A 26,920-nucleotide genomic window follows, 5' to 3' on the forward strand; every position below is an offset into this window, starting at 1 on the left:
CATTGCATAATAGAGTTCATGATTAACATACTCCAAGCATTTAAAAACAATCTGAATTTCATCACATGTCAAGTAGGTCCAACTGATGTCATTCTTGGCATATCCATATAAGAGATAGGTTATTATTTTTTAGGTTTGATCGCCTAATTGGACGGTGGACCATCTGGATGTTGAAGAGTAGATTAGGTATCATTAGATATGACTTAGTCTTGGCTAATCTCAACCATAAGAAAATCTACTTAGGCGGCCTGCCATGTGACTTAAAAGAGTTCATATTGTACCTGCATAGCAAAGCTACAGTTACCAAACTGAGATGTTGCTTGCCAACTATAAACAAATGCAAATCATTGAGAAACAGTACTTTTGAGAAACAATCTGTATCTAAAATGTATACAAATTACAACTCTTCGGTGTCATTCACAGCATACAGAAGTCACTCTCCAGAATGAAATAAATACTTCTCAGTTCTCACCATCAGTATTGCACACAAGATAACAACTCCTTTGGCTAATAATTTAACATACAAAATTTTGATAAGCTTCATTTCTCCAGATCTTATGTACTGTAGCTGAAGCAAACCCTATATTCCTTTTAGAGTGCAACAATCAATTGATTGAATAATGAAGGTGGCGAAACCATCTTATTGGCGAACAAATTGTCCTTTAATTCGAGGACGCTTCTCTGCAAGTATTTTTCTGCTCTGATAGCGGACCTGTGTAGAAAGTTCATTATCAATAACTATTGAGGAAGATGTGCTAAAAGATGGAAATTTATGAAGTCATGATTGTTACCTTCTTCTCAAAGCATCTGTCTTTCCTTTTGAGTCGGAACTTGCTCAAGGCTAGTTCTCTTGGGCTTGCAGAATGAAAGTTTGTTGAGATTGGAACTTCATACGAAAATACACCATCTTTAGTAGCATTCTCTGCAGTAGCAATATATCTATGTATTGAGGTGATACATCCTGTCATTCCTGCTGTTCCATTACTTACATGAATCCTATCGCCAGTGCAAGCACTACTACTTCCACTCTCACCTATTATAGATAGAGCATTTCCCTGTTCATGGAACACATCTGTAGTCTCATCCTGACTTTGTTCTGAACGGCGAGATGAGCTTGTAATAGTCTGATCAATTGCATTGTTAACTTTTATGCAGTTGAATTTGTTTGACTCAGAACTGTATGATGAATTTTGCAGAGTTGTTTCTTCTCGCCTCACGGATGGATTGTGATTCCAAAGTGGCTGTGTTGTGTGTGGATAGAATAGCGGTTGCATAACTTCATTATTCTGAGAATTTAGTTGGTCAGATGATACATCTCTAACTGGAATCCGGTATGGTGTAGCTTGCGTAGGAGTGCATTCAGTTGATGTTCCATCTTGAATTGGAAGTGGAACTCTAATGCCACTGGTCCTTGTATCTTCAAAATCTATACTTGGTGCTGAACTAGTACATCCTGGAGCATCATTAGCATTACCAGAAGTTACTGCTACTGCAGTCTTATTACTGTACCTGCGGGACAATCGAAAAAAAAATAGTCACTATGGTATCCCGAATAACATCTAATGGCAAAGGAAATTTCAATCTTCTGTATAGCAACTAAAGAATTTCAACCTTCACATCTGAAATGAAGTTAATGAACGGAACAGCTCGCAAGTAAAATATTGAATACTTCTGATCTCTATTTGCATTGTAATTACTTTCAGGTAAACAGTATGATAGATTATCAAATTTGCTGGAGAGCCTTGCACTAATAGAGCTAAATGGATGAAAAGGATCCAGATAGAATTTATTGTTGTTGTTCCTGTTATACAAATTGATAGGTAATTTTGAGCATGAAATAAAGAGGGCTCTTATTGCCAAAGGGATTATCTGCATCAGCTGCTCAATAAGAAATTCTATATTCTAGATCATCCTATAAACCAGCCCCCAACTATCCATTTAGTCAGATTTCTGGGAGTTGACCCTGGGATTGCAACATCATGGTAAGAGCCAATTAAGTCTAAAATCAGGGTACAAAGGAAGTAGTCTGTCTCCATAGATATTGAAAGAGAGAGGCCAGTCAAGACCGAACACAAGACTATCGTCTCCTAACAGCTCTCTCTTAATTTCACTTAGTTATCTTTTGAGCTGTAAAGAAGTTTTGTACTGGCTCATCAAACTCCAAAGGTATTAACTGATCCAAAAATATTATATCTGATATTCCCAAGCTCATGCTAAAAAAAATGCGTAAAGCTTCCTTTCTTCAGGAATATCGTCAGGGTTGTTGCTATTTGCTTCAAAACTACTTCTACCTTCTGTAAACCCCCCCAAGAAAAGATGGCCTTTCAAGTGCAAAAAGGAAATTAGCTGTCAAAGTTTAAGGACAATAATTTTCTTACTAGACAAAGGACAACAATAAATCTGGAAGTTCATGTAATATATATACAATAGAGGACAGGAACTTAAGAGAACAAGAAACACGTACAATGAGAAGGCTGATGAGTTCGAGTGGTTCAGAAAATTCCTTTGATTGTTCTCTTGCTTTTTAATATAACAGTACTCAACATTCCTTAAAGAAATATCCAGCTGAGCCAAGGGAGTTGATATGCGCTTGATCTCGTTCTCACGAGAATTATTTCGAAAAGCATCCCCATTGTTTAATGCATCTTGCTTTGGTTGATTATCAATAACTTGAAGAAAATCAGGGATCTGTTTAGGGGGCACGCCCTGATAAAATTTTTGGTAATAAGTTTCATCAACTAAATCGTTATGATCTGGGTATCCTCTTGCTATCAGATCCTCATTTCCAGTAGCTGCAATAGAACACACATGACCTTGGTGATTAGTTCATTTGAGTCAGATAAGATGGAAGAACATTTAGAAGGCAGGTTTCATTAAGTTGCAAAAAGATTACCTTCCACTCCACGCTCATGCATTGATATCGAATTTCCTAACTGAATATGACGTTCACCATTATGAGCCATCACATGGTTCACAGGAGATGGATCTCTGCTTTCGATCTGCTCATGCTCCAGAATATTTTGCCCATGTTTGCTTTCAGCTTCCAAGTCTGATCTTGTACAAGAGCTCTGGCAAATGCAATGACAAAAGCAACAAAGTAAAATATATGTGTAACTAGAAACCTAATGTTTTTCTCATAATACAAGAGCTAAGCCATGTATATCTCAAGCCTATATGTGGTACTACTTACTTGAGCATCACTCCCTTGCTGACTACATTCCTTATTCTTCTGCACACAAGATAGGCTTTCACTTGGAAGTTTTTCTTTTTCTCTAACTCTTACAGCACGCTTAGAATTATCCACATCTTGATGCCCATTGGTACCACCAGGCTCACCATTTGCCTAATAAGTAATAATAATAAAACAGAATTAGACATATCGAGATTATGAAAAATCATACTGAAACTAAAGAAAATTGCACAAGTTCGTACAATTTGTCTCCTCCAGACATGCTGCCACAAGTTCCTCAATTCATTCTTCCGGATTGGCTTAACGAGAAAGTCCGCCGCGCCTTTCAGCATACACTTGAAAACCATGCTAACCGAATCATGCGGAGACATCACTGCAGTAATCAACCGAAATGTTCATAAATGTTTTGCAAATTACACTACTAATTCATACTTGAAAAAGGAGAAAACTTGAAGATACTAGGTAATCGTACTTATAATGGGAATTTTCTTGCATATCTCGTGATCCATTATCGTCGCGAGTAGACCAAATCCAGACATCAAGGGCAGCTCCATTTCAGTCAAAACAAGATCTATAGAATTAGGTTTCTCCTTCAGTGTCTCCCATGCCTTCAAGCCATCTGAGACTGCTGCAACTGCTCAAAATAAGGACGTCAAACGGTCAAACAAATTTGTTGCACTTCCCTTCTAAATCTCATTTACAACACATAGTCGAAAATGATGGCAAGATATGAAATTAGTACCCAAAAAAATAAAAGAACAAACCTTTGTAGCTGCACTTCCTCAGGAGCGCGGCGATGATTTGGCGCGTGGAGTCATCCCCTTCGACGAGAAGCACCCTCACCGGCGTCCTCGGCAAGACCTTCTCCCATCTCAACCCGCCACTCTCCTCCTCCATCGTCATCTCCATCTCCATCTCCATCTCAACACCTTCTCTTTCATCCATTTCTAACCTAAATTTTTTCCAATCTCTCTCGCTCTTTCTCTCTCTCTACTTCCTCTCTTTTATTGTTTGTCTAACTTCTTCTAAAATATCTCCTGCCACCTTGAGATATTTTTGCCTTGCAATAATAAATCTAAGAAGTTCACCTCTCACCTCGAGGTTTTCTAGTGGTACCCGTCTCGCGCGGTTAACGCCACCGGAAGCGATCCGGTCACCGCCCCAACTTGGGGCCAGAAATATCTTTGCCCACCCCCGAAGGCGTGATGGCCACGTCAACAAATCTCGACCCACGCTCCCATTGGACCTCCGCGGGCCTCTGCTGACGTGGCGTCAGACGGGCCATCCTTTAGATATTTTGCGTCGCGCTCCGCCGGGGCTCGTCTGCGAGTTACACGTGTCACTTTGAGATCTGGAGTTGATATTTTCTTGCTCCTGCCACGTGGAAGGACGGGGTTGGGGAAAAACACTGAGAAGACGTGCCACGTGTTTGGCGGAGAAGGTGGGGTTCGGAGTTTACGGCTGTGGCTGCGGCTGTGGGAATAAATTTCGGATCGGATGCTATTTGTTGTTTTATACACAGATGGGGAGATGCTCGATGGAATTGGATCACTCTGGAATCAAATGCGATGATAGAATCAAGATTAAATTATATAAAGCTTGATCAAATCGTACCTGGAACCTTAAGATCTTACTTTAATTATTCTAAATAATATATGGGCTCAAGTAGTTGGTTGGTGCATATCGAAGAAGGCTTGCTTATTCAGAAAATATTAAAATGATCCTCCCTCGTTCATTAATAGAAATTATTAGCAACTAAACATCAGTCTCTCTGGTTAGCATGCCTCCAGATAGCCGCATATAAACTCATTCAAGGGTTAGATGAATCAAACACTACCTACAGTTTAATTTTGAATCTTAACAAGTTGAGTGTAAGATGTAATAGTTGGCAGAAAATGTTTGAGCTTTGTCCCTCCTTTTAATAGATATGAGCAGGTAGACTAATTATATACTAGAAAAAGAGAGAGAATATTTTACTATGAAAACTGAATCGATTAAGAATTCTCATCTTCGCCCTCTTCCTCTTCAACTACCTTTCAGCATACTCAACGAAATGGTCCACTGAGGCTTTGCCCCGACTGGTTCATTGAAAGCCGGTCCAGCGGCTCCGTGAAATCTATTGGCTGCTGCTAGTGTTCGTAATATTGATGAAGAGGGGTTTCTTTTTATTACCTAGCAAATAAAATTGTCGTGTAATATTTTTTTCCTTCATTTTTTCTGTGAAATATAAAATTTTCTGACTAGCTTAGCTTGAAGTAAGCTAATTTGAGGCATCTCCACACAAGCATTCCATGGTTGATTTTTAGAATCTATATACTAGAAGTTAACTTGGGAAATTATGAGCATGTTGACTTGCAAAGTTTATTACTGACTAGGTCATGTGACGGAATTCTGTATGAGTTTTTTCTACCAGCCTAGCAAGTGAATTCGTGATGGAGCCATAGGATATCAGTCTTCTTACATATGCGTTCAACGTACAAATCTTTTAATAAGATTTTTTTTTTTTTAAATTTATGGTGCTAGTGATGCTGACTAAGAGGGAGACTTGCTTTTAGGATCATCGTCTTACCTCCCATTTTATTTTCATTATCAAGTTGTAACAGCTTGCTTGAAGCTTAATGGACTATTAGTTTACTAACGTTTTTCCCCCAAAAATTCTCATCATACTATTATCAAGACTCATAAAGGCTTTTAGTTGCAAATGGCTCCCTGATATTATTTTTTTTAAATGGCAAGTTTGGGCTATTAAAAGTTGAGTAGGTACAATTTTCTCGGCGGGATGCATTATTTGTAATATTTTACTTCGCACAATTTATATATGAAATATACACAAAAGCTCATTATTGTCGATTAATAAATAAATTATAGTTATTGTGAAATGCTGGGTTACTAATTATACTCATATCATCCAACTTTAGGATGTTAGGAGGGTATCCCTTGTCACTTAAGAGGTCATAAGTTTAAGTCTATCTCTAAATAAATTTGTTGTGAGGTTCACGGCTTGATTCGACTCAATTTAATGGTTCAAGCAATATATGTTAACTCGGAGGAGTAACTCGGTGGCCCAACCCATACTCGCATTAAAGAAATTTAACAAATTTTCCACATACTTAGATTTTGTGGTTTGATATATATGAATTTAACCCTGTGTCACATATAGAGGTGAAATCGGATAGTGCTCAAACATCAGGATCCATATTTTTGCTCCAGATAAGAATATGGATATTTGAGAGGTAGCAAAATATAAAATCATATCCTAACTAAATGGATATAGATATTTTTTTGAATATGGATCGGCTATTAAACGGATACGAATACGAATCAAATCTTCAACAAATATGAATATGAATCGAATTTGAGTCGAATCTTAATCTGATACGAATACGAATCGGATAAAAAATCAAAAAATTAGAACTATGTACAAATCAAAAAAATTAGACTACTAAGTCCAACCTATCGACATATCGAATTAGAACCACTACTAAGTCAAAAAAATAATATGTATATATAAGATATAAATAAAAAATAAATAAAAAATGTTTGCCTGAGATAGGGAAGAGAGATGAGGATGGCATCGGACTAGGGGTGAAAATGGATCGGATTTTTTCTAATCTGACCCGCTATTCGACCCAAGTAGGATTGAATAGTCAAAATATTTTACCTGGTTCGAATTCAGATATGAATGCGGATAGCAGTTTATTAAAATATTCGAGTTCGGATCCAAATACGGCTATATTATATTTGTTCGGATATAGATTTGGATGTCGGATATCCGAATAATTATATACTATATAACACTAACAAGCATTCTACTCTTGAAACCTAACTCAGTAACTCCTCGTTTCCTCAACTACCCTCATCTTTCACCATCAAACCGCCACACTCCTAAGTCCCAACCAATTCCCTATTTCTCTCCCTCACTCTCTCTAGCAATCCATCCACTCTCGCAACCCCACCCCACTCTCTTTGACAAATTGTGTTGGGGACCATCGGCACCCCCTTCTCCATCCCCTTCTCAAACCCTTCGATCATCACCATTGTTACCTTTACCTCGATCTCCGCCGTTTGGGCTATCACACTTTGCCAGGTGATTTTGATCGGATCCTATCTGCAGGAACACTTCCAGACCCAACTACCCTCTCCACCAACACTATTAGTGCTCCCCAGCCCATCAACTCCACTCCGGCTGTACGTATCCAAATCCGGACCAGGTAAATTAATTTTGACTTCTTATTCAATCCGACCTGTTTTCACCCCTAGTCGCGTCAGATGGGTAATTTTTCCTCTCTTCCGGATTCGGAGTTTTATCCTATAAAGATCCGAATCCTACATCCAATACAAATCCTTCGACTACTTTTTTATTTTCGTTGTTGTTGATAGAATTCGGCTACTACTATTTAGAACGACGAAGGGGGGGAATTCGCGAAGTCCAGCTCGGGTTCGACGATCGCTACCGAGGAGATCGAGGAGGAAAATTCCTCGTGGCCGCGATCTAGATGTCAGTTCCCAACTCTCCTTATCGTTAGGGTTTGTGGATTATTTCTTATTTACCGCTTTCTAGGTTTTCATTCTTTGAATTCGATTAAGTGCTAGTCTGAACCCTAGTTTTAATTTGGGATTCTCTCTAAGAAAATTGCGCGCATTAATTTATAGATCTGAAGAGGGTTTTTATTGTGGATTCCGTAGATAGATAGATTATAGATGGATGTGGGAGAATTCGTTGGTATTCTGAAACTCCTATCGAGATTTGGTATTGGGTCTTATGTTGTGGTCTGATCGGATTATAAAGCTCAGTGAGATAAATTTTTATGTGTCAGAAGGAGCTATATGAGCTTTTTTTTTCTCGCGGTTATCTCGTTTGTATAAGAAAGATCCTCTTTTTGAATAAAGAACGCCGCCATAGGAACAAGCGAAGCTCGTTGCACCAAAGAGCGGTTCAGCAATGAGAAGCGAAAACCTCATTGCTTTCCTTCTTTATTTCTTTCTTTGTGTATGTTTGTATTTGATCTGGTATCTCTGATTTCTTTTCCTCCCCATCTGTAGAACTAGAAGATTAAATCTATTAACTAGCTCATGTTAATATACATAGATTTTGTTGATTTTAGCAGCACATTACTTTTTAGACAATTTTCTTCTTTTTCTGGGTTAAGTATTTTTGTCATGTACTTAATTTTCCTATATGGTATGCTTCTATGTTCTCAACATGAATTATATTGAAGTACTTTGCATTTGCTTTACCTTTTCTGTGCTATACATTTTTGCTAATAATGCTTCTTTTAGTCGCATTTGTTTTTATTTATCTTGTATGAATTTCATAATGACCTTCCAAGTGTAATTCTCCTGTCTTATGCTTAGTGGATCCCACAAACAATGGATTTAGACACGGAGAATCGCCTTGCTGCGTTACTGCTAGAAGAGGCACGGAGGCTGCGCGCACAAGCTGACCAAGAAGGTGTTCACGTTTATCTGCAACAACCTAATGTAAGATGTCGTCCAAATTCACGATTCCTCACTGCCACAGTTCTTGGAGTGCAACAAGGTTAGTCATGGATTTTGTTTTTATTAAAAATAATTGATTCGGACTGCACTTCTTAGTTATCTTTCAAGTTTGTTTCTCCTAGAAAGATGGCAGTATCTGCCTTCAACTTAAATCTGTCTTAATAAAAATAAAATAAGAGGGGCTAAGTTTGAGGTATGTTCGTGTTATTGCCAGAAAGTTGAGCTGATGTAACTGTAGAATAGCATGAATGATTCATATTGGTTACTGCAAAGTGCTTACATTGTCTCATGGAAACAGAGCATATTTCCTCCACAATAACTGATTGTATCTAGGTAGATTAAAAATCCCTAATAACTTTTTCTTGGATATGAAAAACATGGTCGAGATTCATTATGGCGAGGCCGGTTTCCTTGACTTATTGCATAACATGATTTTTAAGCAATACTTGCAGGCATACTGGGGTTAAAATAACCTCAGTGGAGCAAAATCACAATGTTGAAGTTACCTAATAACTATAACAGCCTAAAGGGAGTTTATTTGTAAAGTATTGAATTCATAGGGCATTGTAGGCATCAAGTTCCAACGTTTTCATGAAAAAGTCTCTACAGCTTGAGAATAACTTTAGTAAGTAGTATTGGTGAACCATTGTCAATGAATAGTACATTGAATTACTAGTAGGTGATTTTTTCTAACGTGTTCATGTAGAATGGAAATAATATTACTTCTGTATTGGATGCATCATGTGTGATGTACAGCCCTTTAGAAAGAGAAATTATGTACACACTTGTTAATTTGTGTAACAATTATCATGTATACATATATTAATTTTTAAGGGCTATATTCTTCTGGACAACCTTACTGCTTAGGCATCGCTCTGGGAACTTTGAGTATTTCTGTCACCTCAGGCCTGATTTGATTCGTCAATCTTGTACTAACCTACATACCTTGTAAGGGATATCCATTAAGGTGCACCTGCAGAAGTTATAAATGCCTTGGTGGCATGTATCTGAAAGCAACAATGCAGATTTGCTTATCCACAAGATTGCAAGATACTGTTATTGGCATGCTTGTAGTTCTTGGATATGTCAATCCGGTAGACTAATAAGTATATCTGCTTGGATGCTTTTGCAATGAGGTTTCAAGTCTCCTGTTTGAATAATAAGATTTCTCTTTAATTCAGAATAAGAGCTAAAAATGATTTGAAACTAGGAATCTAGCTACTGATTGTGATGTCAACTTTTCCCAGCATTGGATTTGGTAGCAAGACAACATACTTCTCTGAGGTCCTCTGTGTTGATCTTTTGTCATCAAGTTTTCTGGAAATTGACCGGAACATATGTCTATACCCAGAGAGCAACAGTCTTTCCATCGTATTGATCTATTCTCTCTCGGTTGCAAGTTATTATTTTTAAGGACCAGTATTTTCTCTAATTCATTGTTTTTCCTTTCTGATCAGTTGACTGATTTTATTGGTGTACTGCAGCAAACCGAGCTGTTGAGGTTAGTGAAATGTGGCATGCTAGGGAGAAGGAGCTGGAGTTAGAACATAAGCTTAAAAACAGATCCAAAGATAGACATGAATGCAGGAGCGAGAGTTGCCACAGTGATTCGAGAAAACGGAGTTCGAAGTCGGGGTTGGAACGAAAACATAAAGATTCTTCTGACTCTCGCTCATTGAGCAAATTGGATCATGAGAGCTACTCAGATGAGGATGGTGGTTTAAAGGATGAAGAAATTGAAGAATTTCTTCAATCAAGGTTTGTTAAAGAGTTATTTTCCTTAATAATTAGGGAAATGTATGATTCCTGAGTAGATTTCTCCAGAGTTACCATGGTGATATTTTTCCTAGATCATGAGGCCAATTTTTTTTGCTGTTTTCTCTTAGCAGATCTTTTAATCCAATGGTGCTTCTGTCCTGTGGATGGGAGGATTGATTTTTAGTGTTCACAGCTAACGTTGAATCTAGTTGCAAACTTATGTTTTCTTTCTCTCTGCTTGTACACTAAAAGAAACTTCTACTGTATTAGGGCCAAGCGAGGAAGAGGTGCCATAGGTTCAAGGATGGATGAAGCTGGTCCATATCCCTCGTCATCATTGCATCATAATGTGGATCTCGTACCTAGCTCTGATGTGCGGGTGAAAGAAGAATGGGAACACCGGGTTCTTGGTCCAGAGAAGCCTGAATCTATGAAATCTAAGTCCCTCGGAGTCGCATGCCGTGAAAAGTCCACACTTGATGATGCATCTACGTCAAGGAGGCACCGCTCTAAGGATAAGAGGGAGGAGAAGAAAAGTTCAGGAAAAACAAAAAGGAAAGAGAAGAGATCCAAACATCATCATAGAAGTCGGCATAGAAAGTGATTGGACTCAAAGGTTCTGTATCTTGTTGATTAACTAGATATTACCCCGTTGTTCTTTAGACAAGCCAAGCTTGTTGTGAACTATACCAATCAAGTAATGTGCTATTCCTGTACGATATTTATATTCCTTGTTGGCGAAGGGAGTGATTGTACTAGGTCTAATGGTTTTGGTTACCGAGTGAGGATTGTGCAACTTTTAATCACAGCCATGAAATTTGATGGCGAAGCAAAGATATTGTTTGCTGCAACATCTTAGAGTTCTTGACCAAAATAGCCTCATTTTTTAAATTTTTTTATCAAAATAAACTACTCCTCAAACTTATTTACCAAATAAGGTCTAATTCACTATAGTCATAATAAAAACACTGAACTAATTAATATTTTTAAAAATGCTAATCAGTTCAGTATTTTTATTGTCGGATTTGTTTTTTTAAAATTACTAAAAGATTAAGTTAAAGAGATTTATATATATAAAACGTTGACCAGGTCAATATTTTAGGACCAAATAAAAACGCTCAACTGATCAGCGTTTTTGTCTAAGAAAAAAATGCTGATCAGTTCAATATTTTTGTTATGACTACAGTAAATTAGATCTCATTTGGTAAATAAGTTTAGAAATAGTCTATTCTGATAAAAAAGTTTTGGAAGAGGGCTAGTTTGGTCAAAAACTCCACATCTTATACCAGTGCAAAGTCGATGAACAGTTTGTACATGCTCCATTTGCATATGAAAGCATTAGCAGTTAGACAGCAGAAATTGAGTTAGTCAATTAAGAAATGGCAAGCATTGACCCTTTGATACTTCTGTCCTTTTTGTTCACATTTAATATCTTATTTCACCAATGCTGATGAGAACTGTTTACAGTACTGATTGTTGTGCCTACGGGCTTTCCTCACAAATAAATTTTTTTTATATAAAGACTGTTAATTTCTAACTGCCTTAAAGGAAGAAAAACCTGAGGTAAACAAATGCCCAATGTCCTGAGTTCTGAACTGTGTATACATAAATCCAGACTCACAAGAAATCAAATTGGAAACTGTTAACGCTGAAAACCTTTTAGTTTGATATGAATTTGTGCCAAAAATGGAAATATGACCTCACCCAGAATGTCATTTTCCACGAGATACAATGAATCACAGAGTAAAATCTGTGGAAAAAGAGGAATCAGTAAGAATTCAAAACGACGGCAAGTTCCATCATAACCCTTGTTATTGAAACATTCTTAACGACAGAAGAGAAAAAGGTCATGGACTCCATCTATATGAAGCTTGATGTTCTATGGCTCAACTGTTGAACTGTAACTATGCCTTGCCTGACGAGCACATTCAGCAAATGCGTTTACAGCTTGTGCACACTTTAATGGCTCTTTTGAATTATCCTTGTAACACTGGAGGCAGTTCTCTCTCTCAGCTGTACAGGGCAAAGGATTCTGGTATGGCAGCTTGAACTCCTTCTCATGTAGCTCTTTTGCTCTCTGAGTGAGCTCTCGAAGCATGTGCGCCTCCCTCTTCTCTAGCTTCTCCACAACCTTTTCACTCTCTTGGCAGACAGCACGAATAGCTTCCACCTCTGGTATTGCAACTGGGGGTGGTTGAGGAGTTATTGGTAAAAACATAGGAGGCTGAAGCGGCCATCCGCCAGTGGAGCTACCCTGCAGTGCAGCAGGGACTTGCTTTGCCTTGCTCTGGGACTGGTCATGTTCTACTGGGATCTTTGACTTGGGTCTCTTGATTCTCCTTTTCACCTTATCCTCACCACTAGTTAGTTGACTAATTAACTTGCTGCTTATCTGAACGGTATAGGAATCCCCCATAACAACGCCTGAATCTAAGATCACAACAAGTTATCTCAGAATAAGAACATTTATGCAACCACTTTGAGAAGGGTTATATTGAAAAGAAGAGCGTAAAAGATACTACTGAATGAAGGTTTCTGACTAGCCATCCTGGTTAATTTGGTTCACCTAATATGTGTCCTTGTTCTCCATCTTATCACCTCCAAATAAGTGGCTTATATTTTATCAGGAGAACACACAATTAACCTTGCCATGATTAGACTTTTAGGTGAGAGTTTGATAAGATCATGGCCGTGATTCAATCATTTAGCTTTGAGCGCCTACATCTAGATAAGCAACACTGATATTCAAAGAGAAAAGATTATTCACCTAAAAAAGAGGAGTGCAAACAAATGAAGAAAATCCTGAGGAAGGTCCATGACATCTCAAGTATTGACTAAATAAGAAGTGCAATACCTGATTATATTGTTACTTGATGAAAACTAGAGCTGCATTATGAACTTGGACATACTTCAGTTGTCCATATTTAATATACTGCTTACATCTAGAAATGCAATAATTCATCTACAAACTGCAATATCTCATTAGGGCAGCTGGCAAAAGAAAACTACATATATATATGGAGCCATCAGTGATAACAGCTACCTAACGAAACAGTGTTCTTTGGAGTCGTCCACAATCTTATCTTTCCAGGGGAGGCAATGGCTTAACTCTAACTTGTCTAATAAATGAAAGCAGCACATTCTCAGTATTTTAGAACACTCTTCTCTCTATAACCATACATCTTTGTATGCAAAAAATCCTCGAAAAAGTCAACATAGCAACCCAGGATCCATGTCTTGACAGACATGCATGAGCATGCACGTAAGAAGAATGGTGCACAAGATGAAATGTAAAGTTAGAAAGCAGGCTTATTAGTAAGAATTGATGACCAAAAAATAATGCCTGTTTGGCTAGAATAAGCCTAGTGAGTAGTGAGAAACCTTATTGCAACCTTATGCACTAAGTTACAATGATTTTAGGTATATATAAAAAAAATATCAAGTATGTAGGTATATATATAATATTATAGTTCTATTGACTAAATAAATCTATCCGACTGTCCTTTTCTAAGGGCAGAGTAACCACAAATAAAGTTGTCAAAAGAAATAGAAAAAAAGAACCAATATTGGATGTAACAGGAGACATTAACAAGACAAATTACCCTTTAACATTTCTATATGACAACGATGAACATAAACAACCATATCCCTTGCAAGCTGTGAATCATGGATACAGGATGGTGATATGGCATGGATATGCCAACAATAAATCAATAAAAGAATATATTCCAATCTATTGTTAAATATTAAGTTATTAACCAATATAAAATATGGTAAAAATGCATATCATTCTCCAAAAGTTCATAGAAACCCAAGTTTCATCATTAGATAATACATACATGCACTATGCCACCGAATGAGCAAAGTGATTAGAATTAAGATACTAACATTTGCAGCCTATACTAACATATTTCTAATATCTCTTATTGCAGCCTACTAACATATTTCTCATATTAGCTAATGCAGATTGACATAAAAGCAATGAAGCATTCTAGGCTTTTACTAAATTACTAACATCAAAGCATTGCATACTAACAGTCTAATATTGTGAAGGCAGAGAGAGAGAGAGAGAGAGAGAGAGAGAGAGAGAGAGAGAGAGAGAGAGAATAATAATAAACAGAGATAAAAAGAACATGATGTCTTCCTCTGTTTTCTCCCTGAAGCCAACTTAAAAAAAAAAGGATTTTTCCCGCTGCAGCCAACTTCAAGAATAAAAACAGAAAAATAAAAATAGTTTTCTTCCTCATCATGTGAAGGTAGAAAGAAAGAGAGAGGAGCGGTAGAGTCCAAGTTGGAACATGAGAGAGGAGTGCAAGAAGAACGTGAGAGAGGGAGTTCCATTGGAGTTGTGAGGAGAACAGCTAAGGTTTCAACATGAGAGAGGAAGGAAAACATGAAATTCGTTTTTCCTCCTCTTTGTCTCTTTATTTCCTATTAAGCCTTGAAGGTAGTAAAATGGGTTAATGGACGGATTCGAACCCAACCCGTTAAAGCTAATAAAATTTAAAAACATATTGATCCTGTATCCTGTCATATCGATACTGTATTGGAGATGTATCAGAGCCATAACGAATAATTAAAACTATTATTTTAGTTCAGATACTATTTCAGTCTTATCTAATACGTATTGATGTTATATCGAACTATCAGTGACATATTGATATCTAACACATATTGTATATGTGTACAACACCCCAAACGAAGTATCTGTATTTCATAGTTTGCAAGGCTATGCACAATATCATTGGTTAAAATAAAAAAGTTCTAGCCAGCATCAAGGCCTACCAAGTAGAACTTTTTGAAAAAGTAAAGGTGGAGAAGGAGGATGTACAATTGTGGAGTCTATCAGCGATAAGAAGGGACAGATAACCAACAGAAAGAAATGATCTGGAAGAGGAAAAACACATCAAGAACAAATGTAGAAGCACAGCTTGCCACATCCAGATAAGCTGCATCAATACAGACTAATGGAAGTTGTACAAGGTAAAAGTCATCAGAGCAGATCTACGGAGGGCCAGAGATCATAAAGAATAAGATGAAAATGGCAAGAAGATTAACACTTGGGGATAAGAAAGGAAACTCAGAGGAAGAGAAAGAGGCCTTAGGCTTTTTTCCACAAGATGGTTCCCTGAATCTTATTTCATTTCACGAACTAAATGAAAAAAACGAACTCTTGTCAGAGAATTAGAAGAAAAAAATCAATCCACAAAAGCACTTAAATGCTAGACATACCTCATAAGATCTGATTCTATTTTATATTAGTGCACTAGGTTACTACAGATCAAAGTCAGCTGAGTCAACTTGGATCAGTAAAAAAGTGTTGTATGATATTTATCTAACAAAAATCACCTGACCAAATAAAAAAAACTAGGTAGATTTGAACCTTACATTAAGATTACGGGTTCTGGAGGAGGCCTAACATCTAGAAAAGTATTAGCATTCTTCCTGAGTCCCTGGGTACAATCTATCGCTGACATCTGAAAGTTATACTGCATATATTAGCTATCTTACTGATATTAGTGATCTCAAATATGACGTCAAGTACTATAATTTTTTTAACTTCTCTTATGATGCATCGTCAAAGCTATCATAAAAGATCATGGTGTGTTTCATTCAGGCATTTTTTTTTTCTGTTTGCTATCAAAAGGGTGTGATTATTCATGTGATTCTATGACAAAATGCATGTTGTATTTAAATATTTAACGTAAGGTAAAAAAAGAAGAAGAGAAACCGTATTTAGTAAAAGAGATGCAAATGAGCTCCTTTTTTTTCATCCAACCACCTCATCTCTCATGTCAAATTCTCAGAAACTCCATGAGTAAGCAACACGTACAATAGTACCTTAAATGACAAGCGCAACGAAGAATTTCCACGTATTCTCACTGAATACAACTACACCAACTGGAATAAGAGGTTTTATCTTCTACATATAATCATCTACCATTTTCTCTCAACAGTGAGCAATCAAAAAATATATGCCATTTCATATCCAAAATTAAGCCCAACCCTAAATCTATCTCATCAATCCATACAAAGGAGCCACTTCGCACTAGATCGTCACAAGATCCGGACGAGCAGCCCATCAAATTCGAAGAACGTAGAATGGGGTAAATAGGCAAGAATCGAGACTTGGAAGCTGACCTCTAACTGGCGGCGGCGCGAATTTTGCTTCCTCGATCTTCTCGATAGCTATTGTCGAAGCAGGGGCTGGGCTTTGCGATCACCCCCTACCTCGCCATTGTAAACTTGTAATAGGAGAAAGTTACGGAACTAGTAGCAGTCGAGGGTTTCGGGTGGTGGAGTCGTGTAGGATATAGGATCCGGATCCGGATCCGGGTCGAACACAAACCCGGATCCGGGAGAGAGAATAAAATTTAAGGTTAAAATTCTTGCCATATACAACAACATTTTCTAAATATAAAACTCTAAACCGATCTACTTTAATTCCTTCAAATATTTAGCTAATTTTTTTTATATATCAACTAGATAATTTAGTGAGTATATGTATTTATTTTTCTTTCTTAAGGAGGTGATAATGATAGAAAATGATAATTGACGGCCTCTTTAGTAGAAATTAATGGGTGTTATCTTGCCAAAGGTTTAAATTTTTAAATGTAGCATAATTAGTTAAGTTTTTTTTTAATACTTCAATATCTCTCTAAAATTTATAATCTTAATTTAACGGTTATATATATATATATATATATATTTTTTTTTTTTTTCCTTCGATATCTTATTTAAGAATTTGAGTTTTAACTCGTAACAAAACTATGACCATTCTATTAGCCAAATATTTTGGGCATTAGAAGTGATTTTATGATTTTATCACTCTATTAATTTAGAGATTTTTATTAATTACATTTTATATTTGCCTATTTTGTGAGTCGTACTTCGTATTTGCAGATTTTATAATGCAACCTCTTAATTTTTCTATAATATTTATTTAACATCCTAACGTTACTTTAGGTAAGTGACATTAATCATGTTATATAGTTAATGCCAGTTAGCTAACCCAAATCCCCACAAAATCTAAATCCTCTTTTTTAGAACTAAACCATACCTCATAAAATTAAAATATCAAACCGTACAACCCCACAGTAATCCCCAAAATCCCTGCAACAAACAAGCTTTAAAAGCTTCTCCTAACTTCACCCATTTTTCTCCATCTTTCCTTAAATTTTCTTTATTTATCTCCCCGCCTTTGAGGTCGCAAGCAATAAAGTTAGACAAAGGTCTCCATGGCTTAGAGTTTGGAAGCTCTAAGGTCGGGTTGGCATTTAGATGATATTCTCCATAGTTTAGAAAAAGACAATAAGTTATGGATGTTCAAATTATGAATAAATTAGAGATAAGTATAAGAGTAATTTAGGAATATTATAAATTATATAGTGAATTATAACTAAATATTCTCTCTCCGGTATCATTCTGTTTGATTATGGTTAGGTTAAGTTAACTTAGAGTGTTAAATGAATATTATAAGAAAAATACAGAGTCGCGTTATAAAATCCTCAAAGACGGAGTGCAAATTACATAATCGACAAAATATAAGGTGTGATTTATAAAAGTCTTATTATTTTATAACAAATATAGTTTTGTCACACCAAATGCACCAAATATCGATGTGGTTAATGGAATAATTCTAACCTATTCCTACCCTAAAATACCAACCTCATATCTATGTCAACAAAATAAAATTTAATATAAATATATACTTAAGTTCCAAATTAAATATAAACAGTGTTATATTCATATCAGATAAAGATTTAAATGTAAAGATAAATGTGGTAAGCTTTTATTTCAAATATATGTATGCTATTTAACTATATAAATTTCTTAGAGCTTGAAACTAGCAATTAACATTAACCAACAACGTAACACAAAATCTTATTCATGTTTATCTCTAATGGAAACATTAATACAAGCAACAACAATGATGATCAATTGAAAGTAATTATTAGTTGTGAATTCTTCTTACTTTAACTCTCAGATGGTTTATCCTTAGTATTTGTTGCTTCAACGGTTTTCTCCACACCCTCAATTTTTTCTTCCTTGGCACCAGTATTATCTTCTCCTACATTGAGATTTCTCTCAATGGTGTCAACCTTTGGTTCACTCACTTTTGTGGCATTTATTTTTGATTCGTTGCTTTCTGTGGCATTTATTTTCGACTCGTTCACTTCTGTGGCATCTATTTTTGCTTCTTTGATTTCTGTGACATTTGTTTTTGATTCATCAACTTCTGTGGCATCTGTTTTTGATTTACTCACTTCCTCAGCATCAATTTTTGATTCGCTCATCTCCACGGCATCAATCTTCGATTCGCTCAACTCCACGGCATCAGTCTTTGATTCGCTCACATCTGTGGTTGTCTCAGTAGGTTTTGGCTCTACGAGATCCACTGAGGGAGCCTCGTTGCTCTCCTTCTTTACATTTTCACTTGATTCAGTTGTAGCCTGTAACATTTATTAAGTTATGCCCGCAAAATAAAATCTTATAATTAATTGCTAAAATATGTCATTAGGCTCTCTTCTGTATTATAGAGATTTATTTAAGATTTCTTCAAAATTTACACAAGTAGATTAAGGGCTTATATATAGATTAAGAAAATCCTTATTAAATAATCAAATGTGGCTAAGCGTAAAAGGAGTACCTCAATGGCAGTGGTGGCCTCAATAACATTTGCGATCAATTTAGAGGGAGTCGAGGTTTCAACAGAAAGTTCCTCAGGGATCTTACCATCTACATTGTCCTTAGGTCTACTTGCACAGCCGCCCATGGTGTTCTATTGGCTACGACCGATGGGCGGTTGTGGTGGTAATGATGGTAGTGGTGGCCTACTTTGAAATGTTTGCAGAATCAAATTGCGAGATGGAGAGTTAAGAGATAGAAGTATATATAACCATCATAAGGTTAGCAATAGCACAAATAATAGTGATACCTAATTAGAGACCAAATTTAGGGAGGGAGAGGGACGGTGGAGAGGAGAGATTATGTGTTTCATATTTCTAAAATTAGAATATTTTGACCCTTTCAATCGATAGGCGGACGGTAAAGTTGGATATAGTTAGTGTTATTAGATAAATTTAGCCACTAATTTTGAATGATTGGCATGAAATTTCACTAATTTTTGGAGAATAAGGTTTTAAGATAAAATTATTATTATTATTATTATTATTTTTTTTTTGCAATTTAACTTGTGAATAATAGACAAAATACAAGTGGGTGGACTAAGGCCAATAATTGTTAGCCATCCAAATTCCACAAATTGCCACATTCTTCCACATAATGTGGGTCCCTTACCACAAACGACACGTAGCAAAATGTCAATTAAAAATGTGGCAACCACAGAGTATATATTTTTGAGCGGTCGTATAATATCTGCCAAATATTGAATTTGACTTTATGCGGACTTGCAACGAAATGTGCCCACATGTCGGCCGTCACGGACTCACGGCCACGTCGACACCCATCCACCTATTTTCCACACATTGCGACCTGTGAGAATATCTATTTATTACGAGTGAGAAGATTACCTTTCTAAAGTCTTTTCTCAAATAATTATTTATTTAAAATAATTAGGTCGCATTTGCAAAACCTACATTACTTGGATAAATATTTCAAAATATAATATGAAAAGGATAATAAGTTTTGTCTCGAGTAATAAATCTTAATATATATATATATATAATACCACTGTAGCTTAATTGTTGAGTGATATTTAGTGAATTTTTCTTTTATAAAATAAAAATAATCTCACTCGTTTAATCACGAGCACTAACGGCAAGATTCTAAGGGTCCAATCTCAATGAAAGAAAGAAGTTCCCGGAAGTTATCGTCGATCATTATGCTATTCGTCCTATTTAACTCCGCTATCGGGGTTCCCCTATCCACACTCGACACTCGCTCCGAGATGGAGGTGAAACGCGGATACCTAGACTTCCTTCTCCTCCTCCTACTCCTCTTCGCCGCCGCCATATCCGTGGATTCTCGAGAAGCGCGACGAGGAGACGTAGGTGGCGCGCCGGCAGCGGGTCAGGCGGACCGGCTCCGGTTCGGGCGGCGGAGCGGGGAGTTCAAAATTTTGCAGGTGGCGGACATGCACTACGCCGACGGGAGGACGACGGGGTGTCTCGACGTGTTCCCGAACCAGATGCCTACCTGCTCCGATCTCAACACCACCGCCTTCGTCTATCGAGTTATCCGAGCTGAGAACCCCGATCTCGTCGTCTTCACCGGTTTGATCCCCTTAACTTCATCCCCACAATTATTCGCAAAGTTATTCCAATGGTTGCTACTACTGCATTAGTTTAAGCACTACTCTAATTTTGGCATATCAGTTTTTGGTAGTTAAGTAAATTCCACTTAATGACCAGCGTGATCCCTTAGCTTTGTTCCCAGGGATGTTGGTAAAAATGTTGTTTTTATTTTTAGTCGGTGGAAGGAGTAGAAATTTTAACATTTGTTGGTAGTTTAATTTTGGTCTCCAGTGTCTTTACCTATTTTTATGTTGATTTTTGAGATACGACTGAGGAGTAGTCTACGAAGAACTTTAAATGGTTGGGATTTAGGGGTGAGAATGATCCAGATGACAAATTTATATCGGTAGTATAGAAATTAGTACTTGCTCTTTGTTTAGTAATTTCTGGATCGCTTGAATAAGAGTACACAATTTAACCACTTAGATTTAGCTATTAAGACTGAGGAATAAAGAGCTTGTACCTTTGTGGAGAACTGGTACTGAGGTATTAAAAGTTTGGTTGTTATGGAACAGGTGACAACATCTTTGGCTTCGATGCCACTGATGCGGAAAAGTCTTTGGATGCATCATTTGCACCTGCGATAGCTCTCAAGCTCCCGTGGGTGGCCGTTCTTGGCAACCACGACCAGGAGTCCACGCTATCCCGCCAAGGGGTGATGCATCACATTGTAGGCATGCCTCACACTCTATCCCGCCTCAACCCCAGTGGCATAGACATTGATGGCTTTGGCAACTATAATGTGGAGGTGCACGGGGCTGAGGGCTCTCCACTTGCTAATAAATCAGTTCTCAACCTGTATTTTCTTGATAGTGGTGACTACTCAACCGTTCCCTCTATCCCTGGTTATGGCTGGATCAAGCCTTCACAGCAGGTCTGGTTTCAAAAGACTTCTTCAGACTTGCAGGTAACGATATCAAACCGTTGTTCTTGCAAATAATCCTATGAAAGACTAGAGTTACAGCTTTGCATCTCCCTGTCCTAATAATCTTAGTAGATATATCAAAATTAATCCCTTGTTATTAACTTCAATCTTCTCTCCTGATGGATAGTAACAAATTTCTAAGCCATTAGGATCTTTATCTGCTTAGGCATCTGACATTGTGGATAGTGCTAATTGTTACATGGAAGAATAGACCCAAGCAGATCAGCAGAGATTAGAAGGTAAATATGGGCTTTCAAGATGGCAATGAGAATAATTGCCATTGGATATCTCATAACAAAATGTAATTAACATCATTGGTTACAATTCAAAATTAACACATATAGGAAGTGAGGTTCTTCTTCACATTGTAAGAGTTAAATATGCTGAAGAATCTTGATACTTGAATATAACCATTAGAAATGTATGGACTGAATCAAGTACCTGGAAATGGATGCAGAAGAAGTACATGAGCAAACCACAGGCGCAGAAGGACGCGGCTCCTGGTCTTGCATATTTCCACATACCATTGCCTGAATATAGCGAGTTTGACGCATCCAACTTTACAGGAGTGAAACAGGAGGGTATCAGCTCACCATCAATCAATTCAGGATTCTTCACCACCATGGTAGAGGCTGGAGATGTGAAGGCCGTTTTTGTGGGACATGATCACTTGAATGACTTCTGTGGCAAGCTCATTGGCATTCAGCTATGCTATGCTGGTGGATTTGGGTACCATGCCTATGGGAAGGCCGGTTGGTCAAGAAGGGCTAGAGTGGTGTCTGCACACCTAGAAAAGACAGTGGATGGTGAGTGGGGAGAAGTGAAGTCAATTAAGACATGGAAGCGCCTGGATGATGAGTATCTCTCTACAATTGATACTCTGGTCCTATGGAGCAAGGGATCAAACGGTAAGCTTCTCCTCCCAATATTCTCTTTCTAGCATATACCACTGAGATACTTGATAATTTGTGATGTCAAGAATTTGGATCTTATTAGGTAATTGACTGATAACTAAATCTTTGAGAAAATGTCAGGTTAGGAATGACATAAGTTATCTTGGTAGAAACTATGAATAATTCTTTAACTCTTGCGGTACATAATTTTAGCAAAAGTTGAACACAACCTAATCTCATTTATTGGCAGTATAGCCACCAACCACCCTCAAACACACATAAAAATAAAAGAAGGAAAGAGAGGAGGAAAAGGAGTCCACACGATGTAAAATAACAATTCTCTAAGTTCACTATCTTTGTCGGTTACTGTAGTATTACTTTCTTACTGATATAAAGACTACTATGCAATATTACTATCAATCAGACATCCACCATGCGAAAACTTATTCAAGTTATAGTTACTGCATGCAATAAAGAAAGAAAAGATGGATACTTACTTGATGATAATGAACAGGGAGGCGCAGAAAGAGACATGTCGGGAACTGAGATTGGCATAGCCAGATAATTATTTTTCACCTTTGTGCAACAGATGACGATTAAGTATCTTCTGCAGATCGTCCAGAGGTAGTCATACAGAGTTATCTTTGACAACTTTTTCTTTTTCCTTTTTCTTTTAAAAATTCTCTGTCGATTGCTTTTGGCTACGAACTATGTAAATGAATGGATATGTTGTACAATGTATGCTGAGGTTTCTGGTTTGATAATTTATTATATGAAGTTGTTACTGTTGGATAGCAAGGGAGAATCTGTGATGCTATCTAAGAGGTATTATTTGTTGTTCATGTTGGCTTTGTCTTTCATAAAAGCAAAAGATAGTACACATTAGATGCATCTTTTGACCAAGGATAATCAAATGTTCCAAGTAGCGGGAATGGAGAAGACTCAAGAGATGGTCACTAAATTGATATTTTATTAATACTCCCTTCTTAGCTCTTTCTCACACACATAGGGAAGGCTTTGCTTTGTACAAATATACCTGAAAAGAAAAGAGAAAGTTAATAAGTTGTGTTAAAAAAGAGAGAGAGAGAGAGATAAGTTTTATTTTAATGAGTTTAAAATGTATATATGCCAAATAAAAAGGAAAGAAAGAAAGAAAGAAGTTTAGTTATCCATCGGATTCAACCGTTTAGGATTTACCCGATACCATAAATTTATCGGATCGAATCGGATCGGATCGGATCCATGTTTTGCTGAGTGATCCGATACCAACTCTCACAGTCCTCGATGGCTCGACCTACCGCCTACGGAGTTTGGCGAGAAAGGCAAAACGCGAATAAGCGATCCACAAATCGAAGAGGAGGAGAAGAGAGGAAGAGGACGAGAAGGAGAATATGATCCTCCGCAAATGGTCTCTGTTCTCGTCGACGTTGTTGATCTGGGGAGGCGTCGCCACGGCTGGCCTCGCCGGGGTGTTGCTCCTTCATGCAAAGGTGAGGATTACTGAAGTACACGATTCTTCTTTTTCTTTGTTTTTCTTTTTTTTTGTGTGGGGGCGGGGGAGTCTGAGGTGTTACGGAAACTTTAAATTGAACTATTTTCTGGCCATTTGTACACTGTTAATGCCCTCTTAGGACCTTAACAAATGGGTCGTTGGATGCTCATGTTATATTATCTCATCCATTTCTTGTTTGATAATAATAAAAACCCTCTCTTTTTGTGTGTTTTAAGGATGAGAGTATGAAATTTGCGTTCCAAAATGATTCAAAGTCGAATTCGGTGGAAGGAAATTAAAGTTGATTCTTTGAAAGACACATCATTTGACTAAGTATGTCGCAAAGGAGATTCTTTACTTTCAGTTGCAGGAAGATGCTTTGAACATGACCAATGCACTTATGCGTTACATTGGGAGGACAGATTGACAACATCCTCCGAGTCCTAGAGCTATGAATATTACTATTGGAGGAAAAGAATAAGAAATTACATACTTCCTTTGTGGGAGGAGGACGGATTGACACCATCTTCGTGAAAGGTGAGAATAAGATTTAGATCATAAGAAGAGGTGGTTTCAGTGGTGTAACTGTTCTAAGTTGTGACTTTCTTAGAGAAGGTAATCTCTTTGATTATTTTAGAAGCAGTGAGAATTTCTGAATGCGGCTGACATTTTCTTTTCGTTTGACCTTATTAGAGAGAATAAGGTTAACATATCGATGTTAGCTTTTACGACAGAACGCCTGACAATTTTCAAAGACAAGAATTGCCAAAGAGTCCTGAATTCAGTAACTAGGACAGTTATTTGTGCAGCTTACTGATTATTTTTTCATAAAAAAAATCAGCAAAAGCATTAACATGGCATATCAGTAGAAAGCATCAGTTTTTTAATAAAAAATGATCTACTGCTATCAATCTCATTCTAATGTTAGTAAAGATTTATGTCCTTAGATATAGATCCAAGTCAAGTTTTTTTAGGACAAAAAGTCAATTAACAGATTGCAATATGTATTAGTTCATAGTACTAATCTATTGTGCTTATATCGAACTCTTCAATATTTTACTTGGAAAGTAAAAGGAGGATCGAGCTGTGTACCGTCTATAAGCATTTACTTGTGTTCCTCGGTCATATAAAAGTCTGTGGTTCATCCAATGAATGCAGACTTGCTATTCACGATATAAATGGCATTGGCTTTTCCAGTGAGTTAGTAGTTTGTTGAACAGTAGAAAACAGTTTTTAGGGTTCCATTTAGTGACTGGTGGATTCCAAACTTGGTAGAAGATATTTAGTTAGATTTCTTTTGAGGAAATTTATATGGAATTTCTTGTACCCCTATGCATCGAAAGAAGGTTAATGAATTGAACTTATTGATTCTGGTAGAAAATATACTAATTTCCATTTGAACCCCCCATAGAAAACATTTTGCTAGTAGTACTTCTAAACTTTCTTACACTTTCCTAAAGCTAATCTTTTGGAATGTTGGGTAATGTGGGTTTAGTTGCTAGATCTAAGAGCTTTAAGCTATTATTCACTCTGTCAGGGCCATGTGTTTATCCCTTTTGTGACAGATCTCTGAAAGTGCACTGAAGCTTTTGATACTACTGTATATTAGGGTATGCACACTGTTTGGCTACCTATACTGAATTTAGTCGGAAGAATATAGGAATAACACATTTAAGTCATCTTGGAGCCAATTCCTTCAGTGAGGAGAGTTAGTATTCCTCTTGCTCTATTTCCCTTTAAGATCTGATCACATAAACCTTCACCTTCAATTAATTAGCAAGATTAGTTCTTGTTGTGGATCTGGTGGAACATCCTTATCTCACAAAGCAAACGTGCACAACCACTGTGGTGTTTTATTGCAAGATCCTGTAGGTTCTATCTGTGTTTGCAACTGTTGTTTATTATAGTTGAAACCCTTGCTTTTCATTATGATTCACACAGGTAAAGGAATTTGTCAACTTCTTATTGTCCAGATACTCTATAGTTCAATTCTATAGCATGTAATTATTAGGCTTGATGCTGTTCACTTCTTTGACACTCTAGATAAATGAACATAAAGAAGCAAGCTGAAGATATCTGAGGTATGACATTTCTTGGATTCTGTCATACCTTAAATGTTCCTTTATGTTAATGTTATGGACTTTTGGTATTTGGAATAACTTTTGACAGAACAATCTACTTATTGGTGGTTTGTGGTCTTCTTACCCTGGATTTTGGTACATATTGTTGGAATAGTATTCTTTGTTTTTTTTTTACTTTCTATTTTTTGGTGTATAGATTTTGTGAATGATCTGTGAACCTTACATGTAGCCAGGACTTGAATAGGTAACCTCAACTCTCTTGTCTCTTGGATTTTGTAGGAGAAATATCAGGAGTATCTAAACCGCGACGGTGATAGCCTTCGACAGCAGGACAGAGCCATGATGGCTGATGCTAAGAGAGCTTAATCAATTGAGCTTAATCAATTCAACGGAGAGACGATGAGACTGGCATGGTGGCGATCATTTCCTTTTCTAGACTTTTTGCTTTTTAGAAGTAATCTCCTTGGAGCTTTTGTATAAATACTGTTATGAAAATAAATCAATCTGTGTATGGTTGGTTTCTATCAATTGCAAACAATTTATCTTGCCAAATATGTAGCCACTTGGAGATCATCCTTGGGCTAATCTTCAATGTCAGTTTCTTCTCAACTTGGACATATATAACAAAAGTACAACTATTACACTTCATTTCGTACTACATTTTCAAATTGCTACCTTTTCTTTTTAATTGCAATAGACAACTCCATTGTTTATCATAAAGGAGTGCACTTTATAACTTTGTCTCTTTAAAGTGAAAATGGCATTCATATTTTTTCCTCCCTCGCCACTCAATTCATATCTCCTCTATTTTGTCTTGATCTCTTCT

General features: G+C 37.0%; 4 protein-coding genes across 7 annotated transcripts; 2 read left to right on the plus strand and 2 right to left on the minus strand.

Annotated features, from left to right (window-relative positions):
* Window positions 1-337: 337 nt before the first annotated feature.
* On the minus strand, window positions 338-4,248 carry LOC140770996 (two-component response regulator-like PRR95). Its single transcript, XM_073112341.1, has 8 exons — window positions 3,955-4,248; window positions 3,663-3,824; window positions 3,433-3,563; window positions 3,191-3,343; window positions 2,894-3,068; window positions 2,465-2,792; window positions 792-1,509; window positions 338-712 (listed from the first exon to the last, which is right to left on the minus strand). Exons 1-8 carry the CDS (start codon window positions 4,133-4,135, stop codon window positions 641-643), a joined length of 1,920 nt encoding a protein of 639 aa, XP_072968442.1. The 5' UTR covers window positions 4,136-4,248; the 3' UTR covers window positions 338-640.
* Window positions 4,249-7,570: 3,322 nt separating this feature from the next.
* Window positions 7,571-11,163, plus strand: LOC140771404 (uncharacterized). 4 transcript variants are annotated; one of them, XM_073112931.1, is made up of 4 exons: window positions 7,571-7,717; window positions 8,546-8,729; window positions 10,174-10,447; window positions 10,718-11,163. In XM_073112931.1, the coding sequence occupies exons 2-4, from the start codon at window positions 8,561-8,563 to the stop codon at window positions 11,049-11,051; spliced, it is 777 nt and encodes a 258-aa protein (XP_072969032.1). In that variant the 5' UTR covers window positions 7,571-7,717; window positions 8,546-8,560; the 3' UTR covers window positions 11,052-11,163. The 4 variants fall into 4 exon arrangements, with proteins under 4 accessions (XP_072969032.1, XP_072969031.1, XP_072969034.1 ...); XM_073112930.1 differs by having other exon boundaries at window positions 7,571-7,688; XM_073112933.1 differs by lacking the exon at window positions 10,718-11,163 and adding an exon at window positions 10,579-10,717 and having other exon boundaries at window positions 7,571-7,688.
* An 871-nt stretch (window positions 11,164-12,034) lies between these two features.
* LOC140769476 (uncharacterized) lies at window positions 12,035-16,718 on the minus strand. Its single transcript, XM_073110171.1, has 2 exons — window positions 16,589-16,718; window positions 12,035-12,877 (listed from the first exon to the last, which is right to left on the minus strand). Exon 2 carries the CDS (start codon window positions 12,861-12,863, stop codon window positions 12,327-12,329), a length of 537 nt encoding a protein of 178 aa, XP_072966272.1. The 5' UTR covers window positions 12,864-12,877; window positions 16,589-16,718; the 3' UTR covers window positions 12,035-12,326.
* Window positions 16,719-20,287: 3,569 nt separating this feature from the next.
* Window positions 20,288-23,338, plus strand: LOC140770088 (probable inactive purple acid phosphatase 29). Its single transcript, XM_073111077.1, has 4 exons — window positions 20,288-20,682; window positions 21,219-21,610; window positions 22,086-22,536; window positions 23,036-23,338. The coding sequence occupies exons 1-4, from the start codon at window positions 20,292-20,294 to the stop codon at window positions 23,065-23,067; spliced, it is 1,266 nt and encodes a 421-aa protein (XP_072967178.1). The 5' UTR covers window positions 20,288-20,291; the 3' UTR covers window positions 23,068-23,338.
* Window positions 23,339-26,920: the final 3,582 nt, after the last annotated feature.

This window comes from Typha angustifolia, chromosome 11 (genome assembly GCF_048772165.1).
Source record: "Typha angustifolia cultivar Huaian chromosome 11, ASM4877216v1, whole genome shotgun sequence".
In the NCBI taxonomy this organism is placed as follows: Eukaryota; Viridiplantae; Streptophyta; class Magnoliopsida; order Poales; family Typhaceae; genus Typha; species Typha angustifolia.

What these genes read in the sequence shown, in the direction of transcription:
- LOC140771404 (XM_073112931.1), top strand. Translation starts at nt 8,561, where the DNA reads ATGGATTTAGACACGGAGAATCGCCTTGCTGCGTTACTGCTAGAAGAG. An exon ending in AGTTCTTGGAGTGCAACAAG is followed by an intron (nt 8,730 to 10,173) that starts GTTAGTCATGGA and finishes GGTGTACTGCAG; the next exon opens with CAAACCGAGCTGTTGAGGTT. An exon ending in GAAGAATTTCTTCAATCAAG is followed by an intron (nt 10,448 to 10,717) that starts GTTTGTTAAAGA and finishes CTACTGTATTAG; the next exon opens with GGCCAAGCGAGGAAGAGGTG.
- LOC140770996 (XM_073112341.1), bottom strand. Translation starts at nt 4,135, where the DNA reads ATGGATGAAAGAGAAGGTGTTGAGATGGAGATGGAGATGGAGATGACG. An exon ending in GAGGAAGTGCAGCTACAAAG is followed by an intron (nt 3,825 to 3,954) that starts GTTTGTTCTTTT and finishes TATTTTGAGCAG; the next exon opens with TTGCAGCAGTCTCAGATGGC. An exon ending in AGCAAGGGAGTGATGCTCAA is followed by an intron (nt 3,069 to 3,190) that starts GTAAGTAGTACC and finishes TGCATTTGCCAG; the next exon opens with AGCTCTTGTACAAGATCAGA.
- LOC140769476 (XM_073110171.1), bottom strand. Translation starts at nt 12,863, where the DNA reads ATGGGGGATTCCTATACCGTTCAGATAAGCAGCAAGTTAATTAGTCAA.
- LOC140770088 (XM_073111077.1), top strand. Translation starts at nt 20,292, where the DNA reads ATGCTATTCGTCCTATTTAACTCCGCTATCGGGGTTCCCCTATCCACA. An exon ending in AGACTTCTTCAGACTTGCAG is followed by an intron (nt 21,611 to 22,085) that starts GTAACGATATCA and finishes AAATGGATGCAG; the next exon opens with AAGAAGTACATGAGCAAACC. An exon ending in ATGGAGCAAGGGATCAAACG is followed by an intron (nt 22,537 to 23,035) that starts GTAAGCTTCTCC and finishes GATAATGAACAG; the next exon opens with GGAGGCGCAGAAAGAGACAT.